Raw genomic sequence first — 24,396 nt, forward strand, 5'->3', positions numbered from 1 at the left:
AAAGTAGCAAATACTAATTTCCATTAAGTAGTAATAAGAAAATATAAATTAAAACAGGTCAAAATAAGAAGGTATATTACATATAATCATAACTAAAATCTTTTTTCATACTTAGAATTCATTGTTTTAAGAGGAGGTAAAATTTACCTACCAAAAACAGTTTAACTGGCTACAAATAGAGTCTACTTCATTTTTTTCATGTTCATAGAAAATCAAAATAGAGTGCGTAAAAAGATATACTCCATTAAGCTTAGTGTGAAATATCCTACCATAGCTATTGTATTTTTAAACACTTGGATATGATGTTTCAATACTATTTTGCTTCATAAGACAAAGGAAATCATGCTGTTTAAAAGCAGAACTATATATCTCACCTAGGCAGATTGTGTTAAATTTGCATATTAAAATCAGCACTGTTCTTTCTAGAAGACAGCATTTTAAAACAAATGGAAGAAGAATACCACATCTTTTTTATTAGAAGAAACTGCTCAATGATTAAAAACAGGTGAATTGATGATAGAAAATGCAGAGTTCAAAATTTTCAAAATGAGGAAACTTAGTCAAAAGACCACTAGTTCATATCTTAATGTTATTTTTAAAATATGCCTAAGCTTTTTAAGATGTTTACTACCACAATTCCATTTCAAAATGAGTTTATGTAAGCCTTTAGAAATTTACATTTTCAAGTGGAAGAGAATTATGTCAAATGATGTTAAGAATGACTATGATTACCATCTTTGAAAACAAACTAGTACACTATATCTTCAAATATTAGGTTCAGAATATAAAGTGCTTTCAGTCTAAAAACACAAATTAAATTATACTTACTAAAAAATGTGTGTGAAAAAGTTATATACTTATTTACTTGTAAAAGTAAATTGAAATGTCAGAGTTTTAATAGAAAAATAAAGTCACAACCTCTGAGCAAAAATGGAATGTACCATTTAAGTGGCATAATATCTTCCATAAAATGTTTATAACCAATGTAGATATTATTAAAACAAAAATATTCTCGTTTCCAGTATTTTATTACTACTAACAAAAAAATAAATAAAAGGTGTACTTGCCTAATAAAACTTTGGCATCATCCACATCAAAATCTCCATCCCCATCAGCATCATAGACTCCCAGTTTTCCTACAATAGGAGAGAGATGATGGGTGTAGGAACAAAAGGGAAAACAAATTTAGTAAGGTATCATCCTTATTGTAGTCCTTCATACCATTATAAATAAATGTTCCCAGCCAATTCTGGTAATTTATACTTTTAATACTGCAAACCAATGCAATGTGAATATCTTACCTAAAATTGTTGGGCAAATCATTTAGAGATCCAGAAATTATTCACCTCACAAATTCTAAGACATATAACTGGGATAATATTTTTCTTAAAGGTTTCACCGTACCTTGATATAATCACTTCAGAACCTTCATTTATATTGCTAAAAATGTTTTGGATAAAATTTTGAACATGTATAAAAAAAATTCCAACCCATTTTTGAGTTACATAAAATTTGATGTTTTTAAAGTGTGAAACTTCATCACACTATAAATACTTGAAGCAAAAAAAAACAAACAAAAAAAAAACAACCAATCCTCAAATACAGACTATTAAGTATAGACTACATATAATACAGCAAATAAGTCAGCATGGAGTATTATTGCTGAAAATGAGGATAGTTACTTTCATATTTTTCAATAATGATTCACAACAAAAATATCATGAATCAATCTTAACTGGGGGGGGGGGGAAACTGTTCTGGAAATAAAGGCTATAAAACTGGAGGCTTCCTGAAACTACAAAGTAAAATTTAATGGTTATCCTACTTAAAAACTTAATTAGCACTGGCCATCTACTATAAAATAGCAAAAAAAAAAATCAATAATCAAAATCTTAAAACATATATGCTGAGAAGACAGTTCCACAAGAACTGACCTTTACATTTTAAGAAGAATAAATATGTATTTTCAAGACTTTAATCCTTCCTCATTAGGAAGACTAGAACGTTTGGCATTTCAATGAGTCTACTATATTCAATACCCTAAAATAAAATTCTAAAAACCAGCATAGTTGACAATTCATCATTGGACAGTAACTATGAAGAAACATATTGTACAGAAATATTTTAAACAACATGCTAATAAAGCACTGGCATTAAAAAGAGTTGTCAACCCTTTCACCATTTCTTTAGCACAATGTATGTATTAAAAGATTGCATAAAAGCAGGCAGAAATTTTCTTTATTTTCCCAAAGCCCTGTGCTCTACAAAATAGCACATTTGCTATAAAGAAGTCTGACTTGGCACATACAAATTAAAAATGGTAATGACAATAATGGAGAGACGAATGTGTTATTTCTATTGCTATGAAAATGAAATCCTAAAACCTGAAGCTCAAGGCTGTATACAGCATAAAGCTCAAATAACATTAAAAAAAAAAAAAAAAAAAAACAGAAAATACTTGCCTTCTGACAAATTTATGAGGGAAAATTGAACCTCTCATTTACATTCTCTGATGCAGGTGATAGTTAAATTAGTAGACTAAGAATGAAGTTTTAGAGATTGACAAAAGTGCAGTTCCAATGCATCTCCAATAGCCTACCTTGAAGCACCTCTGATAAGTTATAACGGAAGTCCTTTGCTTTGGCTGCGTGCATGTAAAAACATGAAAATTGTTACTTGTGTCTAAAGGTACAAATATTTAAAATCTCTTCCTTAACATATATTCCCTAGCAGGATAGTACTGTAAGCCAATGACAACAAAGATCTACTCCGAAGTTTCTCACTGAACTAAAATTCTTTTAGTTTATTCATGTATCTAGAGACCCTTTCCTTCAAGCAATAAAGATAAAGATATTGTATGATTCCATTTATATGTAATCTCCAGACATAGAAAACAGGCTAGTGTTCGCCCTGAGAGTGAAGGGGTTGGGGGGAAGTATGGGGGGAGAGGGTATTAGAAATATTCTGGAATTGGACAATGATGATGGTTGCACAAAGTGACTAACATACTAAAGACCAATACATGATACATTTTCAAATATTTGATTTTGAATTTTATATTATATGACTTTTATCTCAATTTTTAAAACAATGAAAATGATAAAGAATTATTAATGTAAGAATATCAGGAAAGACTAGCAATTATGGGAAGAGAAAAGGAGAAAAAAGGGGAGCACGATCACAAGTACCACAGCACCATCCTCAGAGTAGTATACAGACCACAGCCATCCACTCACAGTCACGTCCACACACCTGTCCCAGGACACGCACACTTTTACACAGGTACTTCCCCCAACAGACACAGGTGGGGGTGCTTTGAAAATCCTCTCTGAAGAAGGGTTTCTCAAACTGTGTGGTTATGCTGTTCATAGATCCTTAAGTAAATTCAGTGGTTCATGATCAAGAATTTTAAAAATCCATAACATAAATAAACCTGAATAGAAAGTATAAAGCACAACATGTAGCAAGAACGAGTTTGATAAAACTCATTCTGATGAAACTATGTGTACTATTCAAATACTACAAAGCCTTTTTTAAAAAAAATATTTATTTTTTTAGTTTTAGGTGGGCACAATATCTTTATTTTACATTTACGTGGTGCTGAGGATCGAACCTAGTGCCTCACACGTGCTAGGCGAGCACTCTACCACTGAGCCACAACTCCAGCCCAATCTTTTTTTTTTTTTTTAATAAAGTTCAAAAGCCACTGAGGTAATCCTGGTAACATTCCCTCTTGCTTCATCCTATGGAGAACCACTGAATAAATGGTTCAGTACCAATTCAGAACCAAAATGAACAGTACCATAAAGATAATAACAAACCTTCACGATGACTAAGGGATGTCACCTACCCTTTTACAAATTCATGTAAGAAACCATATCACAATTCTTACCTAGAACTTCCTCGTAATCAACAAGATCAAACCAAACAACGGCTACTGATGTCCAAACTCCCAGCAAGGCAATGACCATAAACCAAGTGAAAAAGGAGCTTCCAGAAAGTCCTCCTTTCCTCCCATTCTTGTGTCCTCCATGCTTTGTCTCTGTTTAGAAATAGAAGTAAAAATGTCACCATGGAAGAAAACATTTCATTGAACACCTCTCTTCACGCTGAGTTACTTACAGTTATTTGACAGTCAATCATTTCAAAAAAAGTTTTCACTTAAATTCTCCAAACATGCGACACAAAATAAAAGGTTTTGAAAACAGAAATGCTTCTTCCTAGACTTAAGGCCATGTACAGAAAACCGTAATTTTGAAATAGAACAAATAAACTACTGATGAGCTCATTATTTTTAAATTATTATATTGATATAACATATACCTCGCTTCCAAGTTACCAAAACCACCTGCATAAAACCTCCTTCAAAGTATCGAGCATACAAACAACATAATGAAATCATAAAAATGTAGCCAGACCTTTTGCTATGTTTGTATTTAGTTTCTGTAGAATCTTAAAACCAGTGGTTGCAGAAGAAAATAATCCCCTACCCACAGCTACTCTGTATTCTGAGTGGGTGGGGAGGACAGAGAGAGACAGAGACAGGCAGACAGGCAGGCAGGCAGACAGAGGGAAAATGAAGGAAGAAGGAAACTACAGAAATATATAACAGGAACAAAGAAAAGCAAAACAGCAAAATTCTATCCTTCTTTATAGAGTCCACTGGGCCCTGTGAAGCAGGAAAAGGTTCATTCACAACTGGTTGCAATACAGGAAACAGCTTTGTAAACCACTGTCCACCCGGTGTCATTTATCACACTCAGTATGTTTAGCATGCTCTATTCTTTTGGAAATATTCTTCTAACAGTCATAAATAAACAGAAACCATGAAAGCCAAATGATAGCTTTAAAAACAGTCAATATTGTTCTTAAGAGGAAAACCTACCATACACACATTTTCCTTAAAAGGAATGCGATACATATTATGTAAATATTAATAAATAAAAAGATCATATCACCTGCCAAAATGCCAGGTGTGAAAAGGAAAGATTTACAAATGGGACACTGCCTCGAATCTGTGCAGCACACAGACCCTCTGTGGGGGGGTTCATGGGCTGCTGCACCTGTCCTCACAGAGACTTGTCCATGTTTCTGCAGAGGGTGCTTCTGGATGTTTTAACAGGACAGTGCTGGTCCCATGTGACCACTCTTCATATTGCAAGATATCTCACAACCCCAGTTTCCCCTGGACCCAAGTAAGTAGGTCCCAGAATATGACAAACAAAAACACCCCCAAATATTTCCACATGTTTCCTACCTGGGGCAGTGCCTGGTGGAGAGGTACTGGGAGAGAAGACAAAAATAAGCATGTTTATAGAACAAAGGTAAAGGGACTGGCCTGAGGTCAGCAGCACAGCTGCAGAGAACTAGCAGCACCACATGAGAACATCCACAGGCTGAGCTCCTGGATCCATATCAAGTGAGCCAACTTCCATGATTTCACAAGACCCTACTACCAACTTTGTGTAAAAACTGTCTATAGGAAAACACAATTTACATATTAAAAGTACTTGCTGAACTAAGGTTACATTATTGCATATTAAATCAACTTAAAATAAGCTTCCTTGTTTCATTATCAGATCACAGACACAGGAAAGGGAATCTGGGTGAAATTTTTGGAAATGTTGGTAGGGAAAAGTATGATTTCCAGTTTTTATGTATCTCCAGGATATAAATTATAAAAAGAATGATACAAAATAAATTGCCACTAGAATTTTAAAAGTTAAAGAAAAAAAAGGAGGTTGGCTTCTATGGGGACAAATTCATCAACAGTGAAGTATGTTTAAGTTTTTTAACTTTTATGAATAAAGACATTTTTCTTAAGACTGTATCAAAAATGCCTTATTTTTATATAACATAACATCCACTTGCATACAATACTAAGTATAATCATGCCTTCTGAATACACATTTACTTCCAAACATGAAGCAATCATGATTAATAACTAAGAATTCCCTTCCTTGGCTACTTACTGCTTCTAAAAGCCAAATTTAAATTAGAACTGCAGTAAAACTGTTTTTCTCTTATCAACTGTTGCACATTTTTTAACTGACACCAAACTCTTGTGTTCCTCCTTAACTGAAAAATAGGAAAGCTGAAAAAAAAAATAGCTCATACTTTAATTCCTTTATTTAGTATATTTATTCAGCATGCATGTATCAGACATGATATGATTTTTACACGTGTGAGGCACTGGACTCGATCCTCAGCACCACATAAAAATAAATAAAATAAAGATATTGTCTCCATCTACAACTAAAAAAAAAAATTAAAAAAAAAAGCACAGCCAGAATGAATATTATTTAAAATAAGTATAAAATGTAACAACTAATAAAACAATATCTTGAATTCAAAGGTCAACTCTTCCATTTTTCTTTCTTGTTTTTTATTTTGCTAGTGTGTGGTTTTGTGTTTTGGTTTGGTTGTTATTCTTTGTGGGTTTTTTTTGTTTTTTTTTTTGAGACAAAGTCTTGCCATGGTATGTTCCATAGTCTGGCCTCAAACTCTTGGGCTCATGTGTCCCTCCTGCCTGGGCCTCCTGAGTAGCTGAGATGACAGGCTCTCTCCTCAGTGCCCGGCTTCTCTCTTTTTCTTAAACCAGAATTGGGGGAGGAAACTTCTGAGATTCTCAAAAGTAAAGTATCATTTATCCAAGTAGGTGATATTTGTGTAATTTATTGAGGAATTGGAAGCAGGAGGGAAGAAAAAGCCAAATATGTAGCAGAGAACACACTTTTACCTAGAATCTGTTTTAGACATGATTCTAAACACTTAAAACTGCACAAACTCTAGAATCTAGAGACTTTAGAGAAAACCTGACCCAATGATTTAAAGAAAGACAGTGCTGGTAGAGGGTAGTAGGGCTACAAAGGGAACAGAAAAGACACAAGAACAGTGTAGTGGTAGGAGGCCATTTTTATTTTTTTTTTATCAGAGCCCACAGGCAAGCCTCTTAACCATCCTTACAATAATCTTTAATAGAAGATAATAACCCATACTCACATTGGTTGTCATTAAAACATCATTTTAATCTGTTTAGGAACACAAGAAATGCACAATCTTAGACTTCCATGCAAAATAGCTTATCAAATAGATTTACTGCAGTAAAAGGTACATGATACTGAGCTAGAATACCAAATTAGCAATATTTTATTCTATTCCAATGTCATATAAATGATTCATTACTCTAGCATTATTAAACAGGTTACTGTTAATACTTGCTTACTTCCTAAAGGAATCAAATATTAAATCATACAAAAGGGAGTCTCTTTTAAGAGAGAGCTTTTTAAGGGAACTCTTGACAGCAAATAACACTCCTGATATGTCCCTCTGTAAATATGATGTGCCCAGTCCCAAAGGGCAGATCAGTTTCTACCCAATTAAAACAAAAAGAGCACAGTAAAAAAAACCCTTCATGAGGGCTTAAAACTCCCCAAGTAAACCTGAAACCAGTACTTTGTCACAAAGGTATTCTAAAAGAACATCTAATAATTGTTCCTATATTCTAAGATCAGAATAAAACCAAGAAAAACCACAAGGGGAGTGGGGAATAGAAGTTCAGTGGATTAGAGAAAAGGGAATGAAGGGGAAGGGAGGGAGGTTAGGAATAGGAAAGACAGTGGAAAGAATCTGATGTAACTTCCCTATGACATATGTGAATACACCACAATGAATTTCCATATCATGTACATCCACAAGACTGGAGGGATCCTAATTAGAATAAGACATACTTCATGTTTGTACAAATATGTCAAAATATACTGTCATGTGTAACTAAGAAAAAAAAAAAAAAAACACCAACTTCAACAGTAAGAAATAACCCAAGTTGGCCAGGCTTGGTGGCACATGCCTATAATCCCAGAGGCTTGGGAGGCTGATCTAGGATGACTGCAAGTTCAAACCCAGCCTCAGCAACAGTGAGGCACTAAGCAACTCAGTGACACCCTAATAGAGAATAGTGCTGTTGATGTGGCTCCGTGGTCGAGTGCTCCTGAGTTCATTCCCTGGCAGCTCCCCCATAAATAGAAATAACTCAATTTAAAAATGAGCAAAAGATCTAGGGCTGGGGATGTGGCTCAAGCGGTGGCGCGCTCGCTTGGCATGCGTGCGGCCCGGGTTCGATCCTCAGCACCACGTACAGACAAAGATGTTGTGTCCGCCGAAGATTAAAGGAAGTGAATATTGAAATTCTCTCTCTCTCTCTCTCTCTCTCTCTCACTCTCTCACTCTTTCTTTAAAAAAAAAAAAAATGAGCAAAAGATCTAAACACACATCACCAAAGAAGACATACAGATGGCAAGTAAGATTATGAAAGACATTCAACAATGGCATATTTTCATTGGCCATTAGGAAGTTGCAAACAAAAATAAGACACGATTATAAACTTATTAGAGAGGACAAATTCCAAAACATTGACAACACAAAATGCTGGTGAGGATGTGGAGTAACAGGAAGAAATACTTACCCATTACTCATGGGAATGAAAAATTGCATAGCCACTTTGGAAGACAGTTTTGCAGTTTCTTATAAAACTAAATACGTGTCCGTGTAATCACATTCCTCGATATTCACTCAAAGGAGTTTAAAATGTGTGTACGTACAAAGAACAGCTTTATTCGCAATTGCCAAAACTTGGAAGCAATCAAGATGTCCTTTAGTAGGTGAATGGATAAATACACCATAGTACATCCTGATAATGGAATATTTTCCAATACTAAAAACAAATGAACCATGAAAAAGATATGGAAACAATTTAAATGCATATTGCTGAGTGAAAGAAGCAAGTCTAAAAAGACTACATACTCTAAAATCCCAACTGCAGTCCATTAGCTATGATTTTATTTTCTATGGTTTCAATTACCTGTGGTCAACCATGGTTCAAAAATATTAAATTGAAAATTTTAGAAATAAAAAAAATAAAAATAAAAAAATCTCCATTTCATTTTCTGGTTCTATGTTCAAACTGAAGCCACTGTATCCCTAAGAACTGGTCAAAAATTTTACTGGAGTTAAGAATATGGCAGTGTCTTAGCAAAATCATATGATCTCCAAATTAGAAAATATTCTCACATACTACTAAACAGCAAAAATTACCATAGCACTCATCTAGCATATGTGAGGCCCTGGGTTCAATTCTCAGCACAACATATAAATAAATAAAATAAAGATATTGATGTGATGTGGCTCAGTGGTTGAGCCCAATAGTCCAAAAAGAAGAGTCTCCTAAATGAAGACTGAGCTAGGATGATGACTAATTTTACTTATTTGGTTGAGGAAAGGGAAAATAGAAATGATTCTGCAACTCAGTGGTTATCAATCACTAACTGATCTACTGTTGAATAAATTATAAATCATTTAAAAGTTTCTATTAATATTAGAGATTAGAGATTTCATATGTACAGATCAATTATGCTTTTTTTTCAGGGGAAAATACTGGGGATTGAACCCAGAGTGCTCAACCACTAGCTATATTCTCAGCACTTTTTTTTTTTTTTTTTTTTTTTTTTTTGAGCAGGGTCTTGCTCAGTTGCTGAGGCTGGACTTCAATTTGTCATCCTTCCCTAGTTGCAGGGATTACAGGCATGCACCACATCACTGGGCTTCAAGTATGTATTTGGGAGTTTTTAAAACAACATAAAAAAACATCAAGAATCTCATCAACTGTCATCTTTCCATGATAAAAAATGTCACCTTGGGCTGGGGTTGTGGCTCAGTGTTAAAGCGCTCGCCTAGCATATGTGAGGCCCTGGATTCAATCCTCAGCACAACATATAAATAAATAAAAATATCACCTTTTGGGAATCTATAACTATTAAAGAAGTAACTACTGATTTTCTCCAACTATATAGGTTACAAAATCCATGTAGAGGTGGAGAAACATCTTCTAAAGAAATAAAAGTCGGGTATATTATATCATGTTATTCTTCGTGGAGTAAAGCACCTGTCAGATTAGTCAAGTGACCCATTCTAACCAATTATTCACAAAAGCATTCAAGGTGGGGAAGCTCCTATAATCTAGCCTAGTAGTATAATCCTCTCGGATGCTGTTTCCTCAGATGAGAGTTAGATTCAATCTTCACATGTCCAGTTTTTTATTATATAAATTGTCAACAACATGAGTCATTATAGTCTGCTTCGAATTAATGGAAAGATAATCTTCACAAAGTAAAGCAAAAAAAAAAAAAAAAAAAAATATATATATATATATATATATACACACACACACACATAAAAGTAAAATCAATAGATCATTAAAGAATACATGAAAGTTAAAGATTCAATTTAGAAAAAACAAAATTCTATATTTTTTTTTTTGCATTTATTATCGGCTTCACAAGTAAGTAGGTCAGTTTCCATATTTGGTAAGTCTTTGCTTGAACCAACTTAAGTCTCCTCATTTATACAAGATGGGACTTGTGTATCCTGTCAATTTATATGAAATCAGAATGCACGCAATTCTTTGAATTCATTATAATTAACTTATATAAGACTTAGGAGAACTGATTATATATTTTTTGCAGTTTTCAAAATGTGGTCTCTGATAATAGAAAATATTAAAAGATAATCTTAAAGTACCAATATATATATTCAGATTAAAGACAAATTATTCCATGAAAAATTCAACCACTACAAAAAGTCAATGGTTCCAGGAATTCAAGAGAAAATAAAGAAGACACAGTCAAAACGCTTAGCCAAAAATGTTTGAACAGAGCAACACTGAAAATAAAGCCAGATTCAAAAACCTCAAACAAACAAAAATATACCTTTATCTTCAGCCATTTTGGTTTCTTCAATCCATGAAAAATATATGTTGAGAAAGAAAAATCAAAGTATTTCCAGCAGGTATCAGGCACACTGCATGCCCTTCCCTCCTAGGCTCTGGAATGGCCAACTCCTGCATGGCCACGGGCTCCAGAGCTGAAATTGGACCTGACTGCAAGCTCTGCTCACCAGTTATTTTTAGAGGCCTTTTCCTCGTGGCAAATGCTGCTAATCACTCAAGCTGAAATGCGCTCCTGACAATCCTGCGGCCTCTCCCCACTTAGGGGATGGATTCCTTTCTCAGATGGTCCTATCTCCTCCTAATTCCAACCTCTAAAAAAATTAAGCCTACTGGAGAAAGTGAAAGAGAACAAACTGTGCTACCAGTTTTGTTTTCTTGGACACAGGATTCAATAGCTTTGGCCCAAACACCAAATCCTTCACAACCGAAATGAGTTCTAATGTGGCCCCAAGCCCAGAAACTGCTCTATTTGGCCCTTCGGAATCTTAATCAAATGCCTACAAGACTATCAGCTTAGCTTCTCTGAATCCAACCGAACCATAAATGGTAAGAAATAATCAATGCTCTAGAATTCTGACACACAGCATTACTATCTCAGGAATAGTTCCTCCAACAGCAAAAAAATAAAGCAACCCCACAAAAATATTTCATGGGAGAAGAAGGGCTGTGAGGAAAGGGTTGGAGGAAGGGAAAGGAATAGTGGGGAGGCTAGGAGGAAGGGACACAGAATGTCAGAAATCTTCAGGAGTAGGAGAAGTGACCTAGGAAACACCATCTCAAAAAGAAAACTGGAAAGAGATTACACAACCACATTCTGATTTCTTTTCTACTTCTCCCCAACCCCATCTCCAAATATTCTCTTTTGGGAAATAAAAATCAGCCCAATTTTAATACCATTTTTTCACTGATCTAAGATTAGCAGTTCACATTAGAGCTCTGATGAGTATATGAAATTAATTTTGCACAAATAGTATCTAGAGCAAGGTAGCAGCCTTTCAAAGCTGTTTATAAGTCTTTAATTTTTTTTTTTTTTACCCAGTTGAAGGTTTCAAAGGTAAATTTAACACTTAAATGCCCTGAAGAAGAGTCAGCAACCTAAGGTGCCAATATTTGACGACCTAGATGTGGGACGGGGTGAACTAGGATCAGGGACAACTAGAGAAAACTGACAAGTGCTTTGTCATCCTCTGACCATAAGTCATTCCCCGTCTCCCCTCCAGAATCTATCCCACGAAAGTTAGTGTTTGGGCCAGGCTTTGCGGCACACACCTATAATCCCAGCGACTCGGGAGGCTGAGGCAGGAGGATTTACAAGTTCAAAGTCAGCCTCAGCAACTTAGCAAGCCCTAAGAAATTTAGAGAGACCCTGTGTCAAGACTTTTATTTTTTTTTAAAGAGGGCTGGGGATGTGGCCCAGTGGTTAAGCACCCCTAGGTTAAATTCAATGGTACCACAAATAAAAATAATAATAATAAATTTAAAAGTTAGTGCATGCTAAAACAGGAAATGGTAATGAACCACTTGCCAGGTTTAAGATAACTGCAACCTCTAGAACCATGAGTGAAGATAAACTTTTTTTTCTCTTTATAATTGCCTCAGGTTTTTCCCTATAGTAACTAGAAGCTGCTCAATACACCCTTTATCACTTCCTGCCTTCACTTTTTTCCATATCCACCTGAAAGTACATAGTTCCTTGTTTAAATTCCTCCCTGGCTCACTAAACTCTCTTACTTCTCTTTTTATGGTATCAGTCTGCCATGACAGTCTCATTGGGAGAACACCACTATTCATGGTCTTCATGATAGCAAGGGCAGATGGACACACTGAAGAAAATCAGAAAGAGGACACAGTGCAGCCAACTTCAACTAGGCTCAGAACTGCCTGTCAAGACTACCACACTTCTCTAAAACATTCACTTTCCAATTGTGCACAAAAACTATTTCAGACTTCTTGCCCTTAACTATTCCAACTTATACTCAAAAACTATCATAGCCTTTTACTTCAAAGAAAGAACAGAACAATTAATGGGGAACTGCCTTGACTGTACACTGCCAACCACACAAACCAGTACTCACCTGTACCTATTTCCTTCTCTCCTCCTAATTCTCCAGCTAGCCTGCCCCTCCTTGGCTCTTGGCACTTGCCCTCTCTCACCCTTACACCTTCATTCTCACTGTCTTTACATAAGCTAAGGGCTGGCCCCTGCTCTGTCTTTCTCCTTCCTCTCACAGATCTGATTCTCAAAAGAACAATGATGTCACTTTCATTTTCTACCCTCCCACTCACTCCTTACAACCTGTGGGCTGCCATCTGGCTTCTTCCCATGACTCCCAGGCAGTAGCTGTAATGTCACACCAATGATTTCCATGTCATTAAAGCCAAGAGAAAACATTCTGTCCTCATCTTACTTGACCTCTTAGCACAATTCTCCACCTTTTGTGAATATTCTCTTCCCTTGACTCTGATGACTTTGGAATCATCTGACATTTACATCTGCGTTTGGAGTTTTTGATTCCAAGTCCTCTTTGCTGAGTGACTCTCCTCTAGCTGACTGTGAAGTGCAGACATTCCATAAGCTTGGTCCTATGCCACTTCCTAGGTGATGTCAACTACTATCTGTAGGGCTGAAATTTTTCTCTCCTTTGGGCTCAAACCACATATCTGACTTTTCAGTGTCCTACCGGAACAACAAATTAATCCTCAAGCTCAGCACAGCCATGACAAGTACTGACCTGCCTCCTCTCCTATCCTCTCCAATGTTCTAAATCCCAACAGCACTTCTATGAAGCCCGCCCGCTGCTTAAGCTGAAAACCTGGGACTGTTTTTGGAAAACACTCACCTTCCATATGGGTTTCTATCTGGTGGCTATAAATGAGCTACAGCCATGCTAAAATATGGATTAACCCGAGTGCCTGGTCATCCTAGCCTATTTTTATTTTGATATTTTTTGAAAGCATGGTGTGTGCCCTGACATCCAAAAGTAGGAAACCCTGTCTTAAATCACCCAAGTTTCTCTCAACTGTGACAGATCACCCAAATCCAAGTTACCATCATTTCTTAGGCTGTTTCCAATCCTTGACATAACCTTTACTGCTCCATACAGCAGCCAAAATAATGTTTTTTAAATTAGATCATATTGCTACCTTGTTAAAAACCACATTATTATTAATAATATTATTACATTATTTATAGATATATTACATTATTAATAAAATAATATTATAACATTATTATTAATAATAAAATACAGAATCTTGGATGTGGACTCTGCTCGACATGGCCCCAGTCCACAGCTCCAACTTAGTGCTGGGTCATTTCCCTTGAGCCCTCTAGAACCCAGCCATAAAAGAACTGTCACACTCTTGAGTGTCTCAGGCTCTCTGCCCAGGTTATTACCTCTTCCTGGAATGTCAAAATGATGGTACCACTATCTAACCCTAAGGAACAATCCCCTGCCTCACTGTTTCCTGCTGACTCTGATTACTGACAACCTCCTCAAGAAACCTTTCTGATTTCCTGATATGCCAAGTAGTCTGCACTTCTCCTTTATGGCATTATTACACTGAGAATTAGACAGCTATTAATTTCTATTAATTAGAGAATAATTAATTTCTTAATCTTTTGCTACCTCTAAAATATAAGTTTCATGAAGCCAAGTACTAACTATGCCTCATTCATTCCCTTGTGTCTGGTAGGAACTCAATAAATACTTCTGAAATAACTGAATAAATTCCTTCTCAAATTCTTGTGACTATAGGACTAATCAAACTAATTCCCATTAACTCTTCAGAAATAAAGGAGAAGTCCTTGGAGGCCAGTCTCAGTAATGTAACAAGACCCTGTATCAAAATAAAATTAAAAGGGCTAGGATGTAGCTCAGTGGAAACCTGGACTGAACCCTGGGTTCAATCCTTAGTTCTGAAAAGGAAACAATAAGTAAATAAAAATTAAAAAGAAAGACAAAGCCCAGTGATTCCTAAATACTGGTTACTGGTTACAGACTCCAATTGGGCAATTACCAAACTCCACAGCTCCATCTCGGATATATTCTTTAGTGACCCACCTGGGGTGACTGACATGTTGGTAGAATAAGAATAGGGTCAGGTGGAAAAGGCTGTGGCATTTCCTTCATCTTTCCTGTAGAAAAGGCACCGCTGATTATGACAAGAGACCACCATGAGTCTTAGAACTTAGAAAAACAGTTATGTTCTCATCAATATTAGTAAATGAAAGTGCAATATTAGCAAGACCCAAGCATATCAGCCTCTAGTACTTTGCAAATTTTGAAACCATTTGGATAATATCCAAAATTTATATCCAGTGGGCAACTACTGCCCTAGCACTCCCCTGTGTGTATTAACACTGATTCACAGCAGAGAACAAGTGAATGAGACGACAGGCACACCAGCCCCCCATGATAAATCTGGAAGGACAGCAAACTCCTTAGATAAAAACCTAACATGACAGATAACTTCAAAGTTTCTTCAAGTCAGGCTAATCAGTCAGTTCCTCAAATTTAATTAGTTCTTCCTCCAAAACATTCAACAGAGAAGTCTTCATCTCAGAAGAAATACCACTGCCATGGGGTTAATTGTCCACATTTATAAGTAATGGTTATTAGTATGATGTTCAAAATGAGCCAGTCTCCTGCTGGCTTGGGAGAGGCAATGGGTATGAAGAAAGATGAATTAATTATGTTCATTTAGAAACTCTGAGGTGATGACAGAAAAGTTGATAGGATGAGCAAAAAAACGTTCATTTTTCAAAATTAAAAATAATAACCAAAGAGCCAATCATTCATTACTCAGTCAACTCAAATTTCTAAGCAATTAGAAACCACAAAGTCAATATGGATGATGACCAGGGATCCACAGTTCGATCCCTGATCAATAACCCTTTTCCCTAGCAGTTCCTACTTTTCTGGACAAAAATATTCAGCATTTACAATTAAGTATCTAGAGACACAAATAAGGAGAAAGAAACGGATTATATAAAAGCATCAACATAAAATATACAGAAGACTCAAGTGAAAACTATAAATAATATACACATCTTCAAGTCAACCTATCAGAAAATTACAGGCCAAAAAAAAAAAAAAAATGTTGGATGCAATCATGCATGGTAATACATTTTATGAATAGCCAACAACACTTCACTAAATAAATTAATAATAATGAAAGTGAATAACAGTGATAAAGAAAAGCAAGAACAGCTATATCTAAAAATTGTATAGTGACAAATTAACAAAGAAAGTTCTAGCCTTTGCCCTTGGCTACTTGTATGTGGTCTTCAGGTCCTTGGAATGTCCTGCCTGACAGGAGTGTCTTTATTTGCCCCAAGGTTTTGAGCACTAGGCAGCCTCATGTGCTTTATGAGGAAAGCTTTAGAACATGCAGTACCAGTTCTGATATTTGGAGGAACTGGACAGTGACGAAGGGTCTGCCATGCATGCAGATTAACCCCAACATACTCTGGACACCAATGGCTGGGACAAGCTCCTACATTTGGTCATCTTCCACAGGATGCATCTCACCACACACTGATGCCAGGAGGTTACTGAATCCCTGAGAACAAACACCAATGTCTGGAAATTTTCTGGACTTTGCCCTATACATCTCCTCCTTTGGCTATTTCTTATTGACATCCTTTCACTGTTATAAAACTGCAGTGCTGAATACAGAACGTTCCTGAGTTCTGAAAATTTGTTCTAGTGAATTATTGAACCTGAGGGTAGCTGCAGAATCCACCAAATTTGTAGTCTGAACTCATAGTGGCAATGGGGGCCGCCTCCCCAAAATTATGACTAGTGTCTGAAGTGAGGGCAGTCTCATAGGAAGTGTTCCTTCAAACCATACTGTTTGCCTACCTACTTGCAAAAATCACAACCGGTTAAATGAACTGAGGACACACTAAAATTGTCCTCTCAAAGTGTGTGAACTGCACACTTTCTTACACACATATCTTCAATAGAAATTTTACAGCTTTGCCAAAAGTAAATTAACCACACCCCTGCAGAATAGTACATCTGTGTTTCTACCTAACTTAGTAAAATATGTCTATTCATTTATGAATTCCCCAAATCCCTCACCTAAGTCAAAATGAGAGGTACTGGCAGAGAATCCCTTGTAGAGACCAAGGGTATCTACAGGGAGACCGACTCCTTTAGAGATGTCTACTCAAGCAACAAACTCAGTGGACCACCTGAGAAGGAGTAAAAAGTGCCAGGGAGGGAAACTTGCAGATAAAAGCAGACAACTACAAAGCAACCTGAACTCTCAGCATGATGTCAGTTTTCTTATGGATCAAAGTGAGCAGAAAGTTCCGGGGTTTGCACCATCTAACCAGAACCTTGCTTAAAAAGGCTGACCACCACAAGGCATTCCCAGGAGCACAAGGGGTAGAGTATCTGTCAGGAAAGATCCCAGGAGAGGTTGCAAGAAGCCCTGAGCCATAGGGAATGTTCCCACTTGGACTTCCAAAGAACTCAGAGGCAGCACTTGGGCACCTGTCATTTGAGGGCAACATACCAGCTCATCTCATCAATAGGCAGAGAGGAGACTCTGGCAGGGACACATGAGGGGAGAGCCCTCCCTGCCACACACTTTGAGAAGCCCAACTATTCAAAAGCTGACTGGGAGCCTGCAACTCAATGCTTCCTGCTGCAGGCCCCCCGCTGCCCTGCCTCCATGGGGAGAAAGAACTTCGGAATTGGAAATGAGATCAGATCTCAACTAGACAGACTTTTAATAACAGAGAGTGACTGGGGTGTTAAGGAATCTGTCCCAGAGAAAGACAAGAGCCTCTGCTACTCAGAGGAAATGAGAGATAAGTCTTTCCTAATTAAGCACAATGACTGAAGGAAAATGAAGATACTTGATATTAGTACCCTGACAGACAGAGATGGGTAAAGAAAATGGCTACACAATGTGCTTTCATATGTTAGGGTCAACCACAGGAAATGGCCAGCATTTGACCACTTTTTTTTTTTTAAAAGAGAGAGAGAGAAAGAGAGAGAATTTTTTAAATATTTATTTATTTTTTTTAGTTTTTGGCGGACACAACATCTTTGTTTGTACGTGGTGCTGAGGATCGAACCCGGGCCGCACATATGCCAGGTGAGCGCGCTACCGCTTGAGCCACATCCCCAGCCCAATTTGACCACTTTTTGATCCATAAAAATGGCTATTTCATATGACTTAAGTAATTTATTTCCCCAATGTTTTACTATGAAAATATGCAAACACACAACAAAGCTAAAAGAATTATACTGAATGCCTCTATACTTACCACTTAGATTCCACTATCACCATTCTATTATACTGCTATAGCATATCTATTACTCTGTACTCATTCATTAATCCATTTCATCTGTATAATGCATTTCAAAGTAAACTATAAACATCAGTGCATGTCCCTATACACTTAGTTTAACATTTTTATATAGTTTTTAATGTAAAATTCACATAAAACAAAATGCATTAATTTTAAGCATACATTCCAAGTTTTAGCAAATGTGTATACCAGGCCAGGCACGGTGGCACACACCTGTAATCCCAATGACTTGGGAGGCTGAGGCAGGAAGACTGTGAGTTCAAAGCCAGCCTCAGAAAATTAGCAAGGCCCTAAAGCAACTTAGTGAGACCCCCATCTCTAAAGAAAATATAAAAAAGGCTGGTGATGTGGCTCAGTCGTTAAGCACCCCTAGGTTCCATCTCTAGTATCAAAAAAGAAAAGTGTATAATAGTATAATACAAATTAGAATATAATACTACCACTTAAATTCCCTCCTTGCTATCCCCATTTCTATTTCACCCCATCCCACCCTGAGAAGCGACCCCCACTGTCCTTTTCTTTCCCCCACTAGAGATTAGTTTTGCCTATTCTTGGAATTCCATAAAAAGAGTATAACATGATATGTACTGACTTGTGTTTGCTTCCTGTTCCCCACAGGTGTGTTATCTGGGGCAGCAGCTCACTACTCTGCATTGCTGGGTAGCGCCGCTATGCATGCATAACACACATGAGAGAGAGAGAGAGAGAGAGAGAGAGAAAGAGAGAGAGAGTGAGAGTCAGAGTGTATCTGTTCTCCTATGGGTAGAAACTGGCATTTCCCACTTCCCACTACCATGAGGAAAACTGTCAGGAACACTCTGACACAAGGCTACTGTGAATACAGTCAGTCCCCATATCCTTGGGTTCCACATCCACGGATAAAACAAACTACAGATGAAAATGCAGTTAGACCTATGAAGTTTGCACCTTTACTGGACATGTACACATGTTTTCTCATCATCACTCCCCAAACAATGGAGTCTACCAATTACTGACACAGCATTTACAGTGTATTAAATCTTACAGGCAATTAAGGGATGATTTGAAGTATACAGAGGATGTGCAGATTATACTCAAATACTATGATATTTTAAATAAGGAACTGAAGCATCTGAGGATTTGGGGATCAATGTGGTCCTGAAACCAATCTCACATAGATACTAGATAACTGGAGCCATTCTTCCACTGATGGCAAAAAGAAATAACCATAAAACCGTGCATTTCTCATAGGTAAACACACAGGAATGGAATTATTGGGCCATAAGGCAAATGTATTCTTAGTATTATAAAAAATTACCAGATCTTTTCCCAAAGTGAAAAGATTCTACCAGGCAGTCAGTGAGATATCATGAGCTCTATTGTTCTACAATTTTATCAACATTTAGAATTGTCATTCGTTTTAATTTTAGCTGTTCTGGTGAGTAGGCAGTAGAACCTCCACATGGTTTTAACTTGGGCATTTTTTTCTTGTTCTCATTGGTCATTTATTTCTCTTTATGAACTATCTGTTCAACATTTTTGCACATCTGCCCATTTTTAAATTGAATTGTAGGAGTTCCTTGTATTTCCTGGATAACTGTCCTTTAACGGATAAACATGTTCTAGAAGTTTCTTCCCATCTGTGGCTTTTCTATTCATTTCCTCAATGTCACCTTTTGATGGTTAATAGTCTTTAATTTTGATGATGTAGTAATTTTATATAGTTATATGTTTTATATAACATTGAAAAATGTTAATTAAAATTTAACAGGAGCAGGGCATGGTGGCACATGCCTATAATCTCAACACCTCTGGAGGCCGAGGCAGGAAGATCACAAGTTCAAAGCTAGCCTCAGCAACTTAGTATGATCCTAAAAAGTTTAGCAAGACCCTATTTCAAAAATAAAATATAAAAAGGGCTGTGGATGTGGATTCAATCCTCTTTGGTAGGAAAAAAAAATATTTCTGTGCCTTACATTCTGAAACGTGACATCTATTTCAGGACTTACCACAGATGATCACTGGACCCAAGAAACAAAGCCACTGTCAAAAGCCCCTTTACTGGATGAAACAGTGTTCCAGTGAAGAGGAAGGTCTCATAATCAGAGGCCAGAACATCAACTAAATGTCTTTCAGTGGTCTATATCACTAAAAGTTAAGTAATGTTGATAATTTTGAAAAATATTTCCATTAGGTAAAAAATGTTCTAAGACAGTCATTTTTCCCTTAAATTCAAAAACTAATGCATATTTTGTTGTTTTCTACTACCCTAATGTGTTATTTTGAAGTCTTCAAACATACATACAGAATAAATACAAGTGTAATGAAAGGCCTGTATACTTTACACCTGCAAGCACCACCACACTTGGTTTAGGGGTGAAATATCTTGATTTTAACTTTCAAGAGGCTCAGCAGCAAAATAAATAAATAGGTAATTGTGAGAGAGAATGCAAACACATAAAAGTGATACAAATTGCTGAAATCTAAATGAAGAAGATATGAATTCATTGTACTTGGCTTATTTGTAACTATCTTGAATTTTTCAAATTTTTAAAAAGTTGAGGAAATACAGATATCCAGTTCAAATCTTCAGAACAAACAATCTGAAGTGTTAAACAGGTTCATTCATGATTGAATTCTGGACAAGTTTAAAAGGTGGCAGGGTACTTTTCTCAACTTAATATGACCTACCTGCAAGTTCTGCTCCCATATTTCCAATTGCCTATGGGACATTCTTAACTGGATTCTCATATTCAACAAGCAGGATAAATCTAAGTCCTCGGCCACATGAAGCCATTTGGACACCTCAGCATGGTCCCCCCTAACACGCAAACCCCTGAATTCAAAACCATCACTCCAGATACAGCCCACCAACACAGCAGGACTGCCACCTCCCTTCATTCTGGTCACTAATGACACCACCTATTGAAGGGGCTTTCTTGTTCAGCCACATTATGCAGACAACTTCCTGAGACTGCAAAAAAAAAAAAAAAAAAAAAAAAAAACTTGGCTTTTCGAAAACTATAAATATCTACTTCTTCAAATGGCTTTTAGCTTAGCCTCTACAATGCATTTTCTTCGCAAACTTTTGTTAAATTGTTCAAGTTTATCTTCAGAGCCTGGACTATTCTTTTGCATAGACTCTTTTCACTCCCAGTACTAGATTTCCCTCAGAGTTTTGTGCCATATATCAGTTTAATAAGCATTAATTTGACAGGTTTCTCTTGAGGTTGAAATCCCCAGCCATTAGGTCAGCACTCTTTGGGTACACAGTTACACAGTCACCTATACTTCCAACTATACCTGTTGATCCATGTTGACCATCTTCAGCACTAGGGAATTTTTAGAGACACTATTAAATAGTTTGGTGAAGTTGGGAAAAAAATGAGAAGATTATATTCTGTCCAGTCTACAAAGCCTATCAAAATGCATAACTCAATCAGCTTTAAGCAGCCTGTAATTAGCAAACCCGTAGTGTTTCCCAGTGTCCATGTTTTCTAAGTACCTAAAAATAACTTACTACTAGAATTTGCTCAGGATTGCACAAGACATCAGTTTACAGTTGCTCTGAATCTACCTTTCTTCCCTTAATAAAAATGGGACATTTCTCCCTCAAGTGTCTTTGCTATCTCTTATAATTTTCGGGAACCCCCAAAGGTGAAATATGCAGAAAGCTTTGGTTGGAGTTGTGGTTTTGAGACTTCTGGAAAGCCTCAGCCCATACCACATCCAGTCTCATTAACATCATTGCACAGTTTACTTCTTATTCCCACAAAAGTGCAATATAAATTTTTTTTGTCCCAACTCAATGATGAAGCACATCTATCACACATGGAATGTTTTAAAAACAAAAACACACATGTGATTTTGACTCTGTGTGCCCTTCCCTACACCCTCCACCCGTGCTTTTCTTCCATACAGACACCTTGTTGGAAGATGTCCCTTAACCCTGACTCAATTTGGTTTAAACTCCCTATAGGAGTGTGACTCCCAAATGACCTCACTAGCAACAACCTTGAATTATTCAAGTTTTATATAAGTTACAGACATATCCAGGTGGAAAACCCAGCCACGTAGTACCACACAGTCCTGACCAAGCTGCACCTTTCTCACAGCAGTGGCTGAACAGCTTTAATACCACCCTAGATCAAAGTTTTGTTTTAAACAGAAAGGTTGTGGTCAGTATAACATCCAAATCAACAACTTGTCAGGTAGCTCAGCGGTAAGACATTTTCCTAGTATGCATGAGCCCCTGGGTTGAATCCCTAAAGCAACTAAATAAATAAATTTCAGGTTAGCAAAATTATAAGATAAAAAAAAAAAATCTTAGGATGGTGTATTATATGTTTTCCTCCACACACTTGAATATGCATTCATTCAACAAATTCTCTACATTCCTGCCTCGTTTTACAACAAAGAATGCGAGAGGCATTTTTACTTATAACCTAGTAGAGGCGACAAGCAGAAAGGCATCAATATTATCCTCTGTGCCAAGGACTGAATCGGGGTAAAAGGGCACAGGGGACAATATGGAGGCAGGAAATCATTAGGAATCAAAATATTTAATTTTAAACATATAGCATTCTTAGGTACAAATTGTTCTTTACAAGTATTAAGAGTGTTTAACTTTATCTTCTAATCAAAATTGGCAAATCTTAAAAGTCAAAAAGGAAACTGTCATGATTTTTACAAAAGAATTTTAAAAGCCAAAAATGGGAAGAAACATTTAGCAAATTATTCCACACTGCAGCATTCACATAAGTAATTTTAGCCCCATTCTTGCATCATGTTTAAAAATAAAGTGAGGAGAAAATCTAAATCTAGCAAAGTAAGCAGAGCTTTTCTAATTTCACAAAAATACAGAACAAATTAAATGCCTGTCTCTACCCAACTTTCCCCCCATATGGAACACACTAATTCTGGATGAAAGAGATCTGGGAATGCCTCTTATGGCCACGGCACGGCTTCCTACAGATGCACTTCCCAAAGACTGCTACAGGGAAACTTACAGCATGGTGCCTGAACAGTAGCTGATACTTGGTAGACTTGACCTATTTAATTCTCTAAATAGATGAAGCAGATGTCTTCTCAACACTTCTTTGCTTCTTTAGTTCTACCAATTACAAACATCACTGGGACTTTTATTGCCCATAATCTAAACCTAAAAAATCCACCCATGTAACATCACTTTTGAGGGCTTTTTACATCCCAGACAGTACAGAAGACACAAAAGCGCAGGTACCCCTCATCTAAGTAGCAGTTGGTGCTGCTATAAAGAAATATCTACCTTTATTTGTTCATTCCAACATCTTTTTTTTTTGCCATTATACATGAGTTCTATTACTATTATTTTTTTGCATTACAATTCTTAATACACCTTTATACCACAATTTATCATATCTCTGTATATAAGATATGTTGACACCAAATTCACATCTTCATACATGTATTTTGTATAATGATGAGGGTCTCCTTTCACCATCCATGCTATTCCCCTTCTCCCTCCCTTTCCCTCCCACCCCTCTTCCCTATCTAGAGGTAATCTTCCTCCCATGCTCTCCCTCTCTACCCCATCATTCCAACATCTAAGTACCTTTTTTGTGAACTATACTAAGTACCTACTTTGATACTCAATATTCATCTATTATTGAGTACTACAATGTCCAGGCAGCCATTTCAGTGCTAGAAATAAAAAGAAAACAAAATGTGTGTTTATCTTGCTCTTAGCAGTGTCTCTCCCAGCCCCAGAAATTACTCTAAACCAGGGTAAATAAACTATGGCTGACCTCCTGTTTTCTTTATGTGGGCCAAGTGCTCAGCGTGATTACACTTTTAATACTGTTGAAAAGAAATCAAAGAAGAAATTTCATAATGTAAGAAAAACTGTATAAAATTCAAATTTCGGTGCCCATAAAGTTTAATAGGAACACAGTTACACTCATCTACTGATCCTACTGTCCACAGCAACTCTCAGACCACAGGAGCAGAGCCAAGTAGCTGCAAAGTGACGGCACATCTGGCAAAGCCAACTCCTGATCTAAACAACCCAAAGCATCACCACAGCCCCATCCAGACAGGCACGCCTGAGCCAACATGAGCCAGGAGAAGTCAGAAGTCTATCTCTAAACAAAGAGCAAAAAGATGCTCCTTTCTTTCTGTTGAATGTGAACAAGAAAGCGTGCAATCCCTACTGCCACCATCCATCTACCTTCTGGGACCCATAAAGGGGTAATCTATACTGAGTGGAAAACCAGAAGGATTTGAATCTGTGAAGACAGTCTGAGCAACTGATTGTTCTTTA

General features: G+C 36.8%; 1 protein-coding gene across 8 annotated transcripts in view; it reads right to left on the bottom strand.

Annotated features, from left to right (window-relative positions):
* The window catches only part of Asph (aspartate beta-hydroxylase), a 216,223-nt gene that overhangs the window by 175,691 nt on the left and 16,136 nt on the right, over window positions 1-24,396 (bottom strand). For 3 of the 8 annotated variants that reach the window (XM_058584428.1, XM_058584427.1, XM_058584426.1), the window contains exons 2-4: window positions 3,893-4,042; window positions 2,600-2,644; window positions 1,068-1,136 (exon numbers count right to left, since the gene is read on the bottom strand). In XM_058584428.1, coding sequence (XP_058440411.1) covers window positions 1,068-1,136; window positions 2,600-2,644; window positions 3,893-4,042 — 264 coding nt within the window. Of the gene's footprint in view, window positions 1-1,067; window positions 1,137-2,599; window positions 2,645-3,892; window positions 4,043-10,763; window positions 11,797-24,396 lie in introns of those variants that run through there. The other 5 variants (XM_058584429.1, XM_058584430.1, XM_046460567.2 and 2 more) reach the window with 5 other exon arrangements.

The sequence above is a fragment of the Marmota monax genome, unplaced genomic scaffold (assembly GCF_021218885.2).
Source record: "Marmota monax isolate L192 unplaced genomic scaffold, Marmota_monax_Labrador192_F-V1.1 WCK01_AAM20220418_F8-fsc00063, whole genome shotgun sequence".
Taxonomy (NCBI): domain Eukaryota; kingdom Metazoa; phylum Chordata; class Mammalia; order Rodentia; family Sciuridae; genus Marmota; species Marmota monax.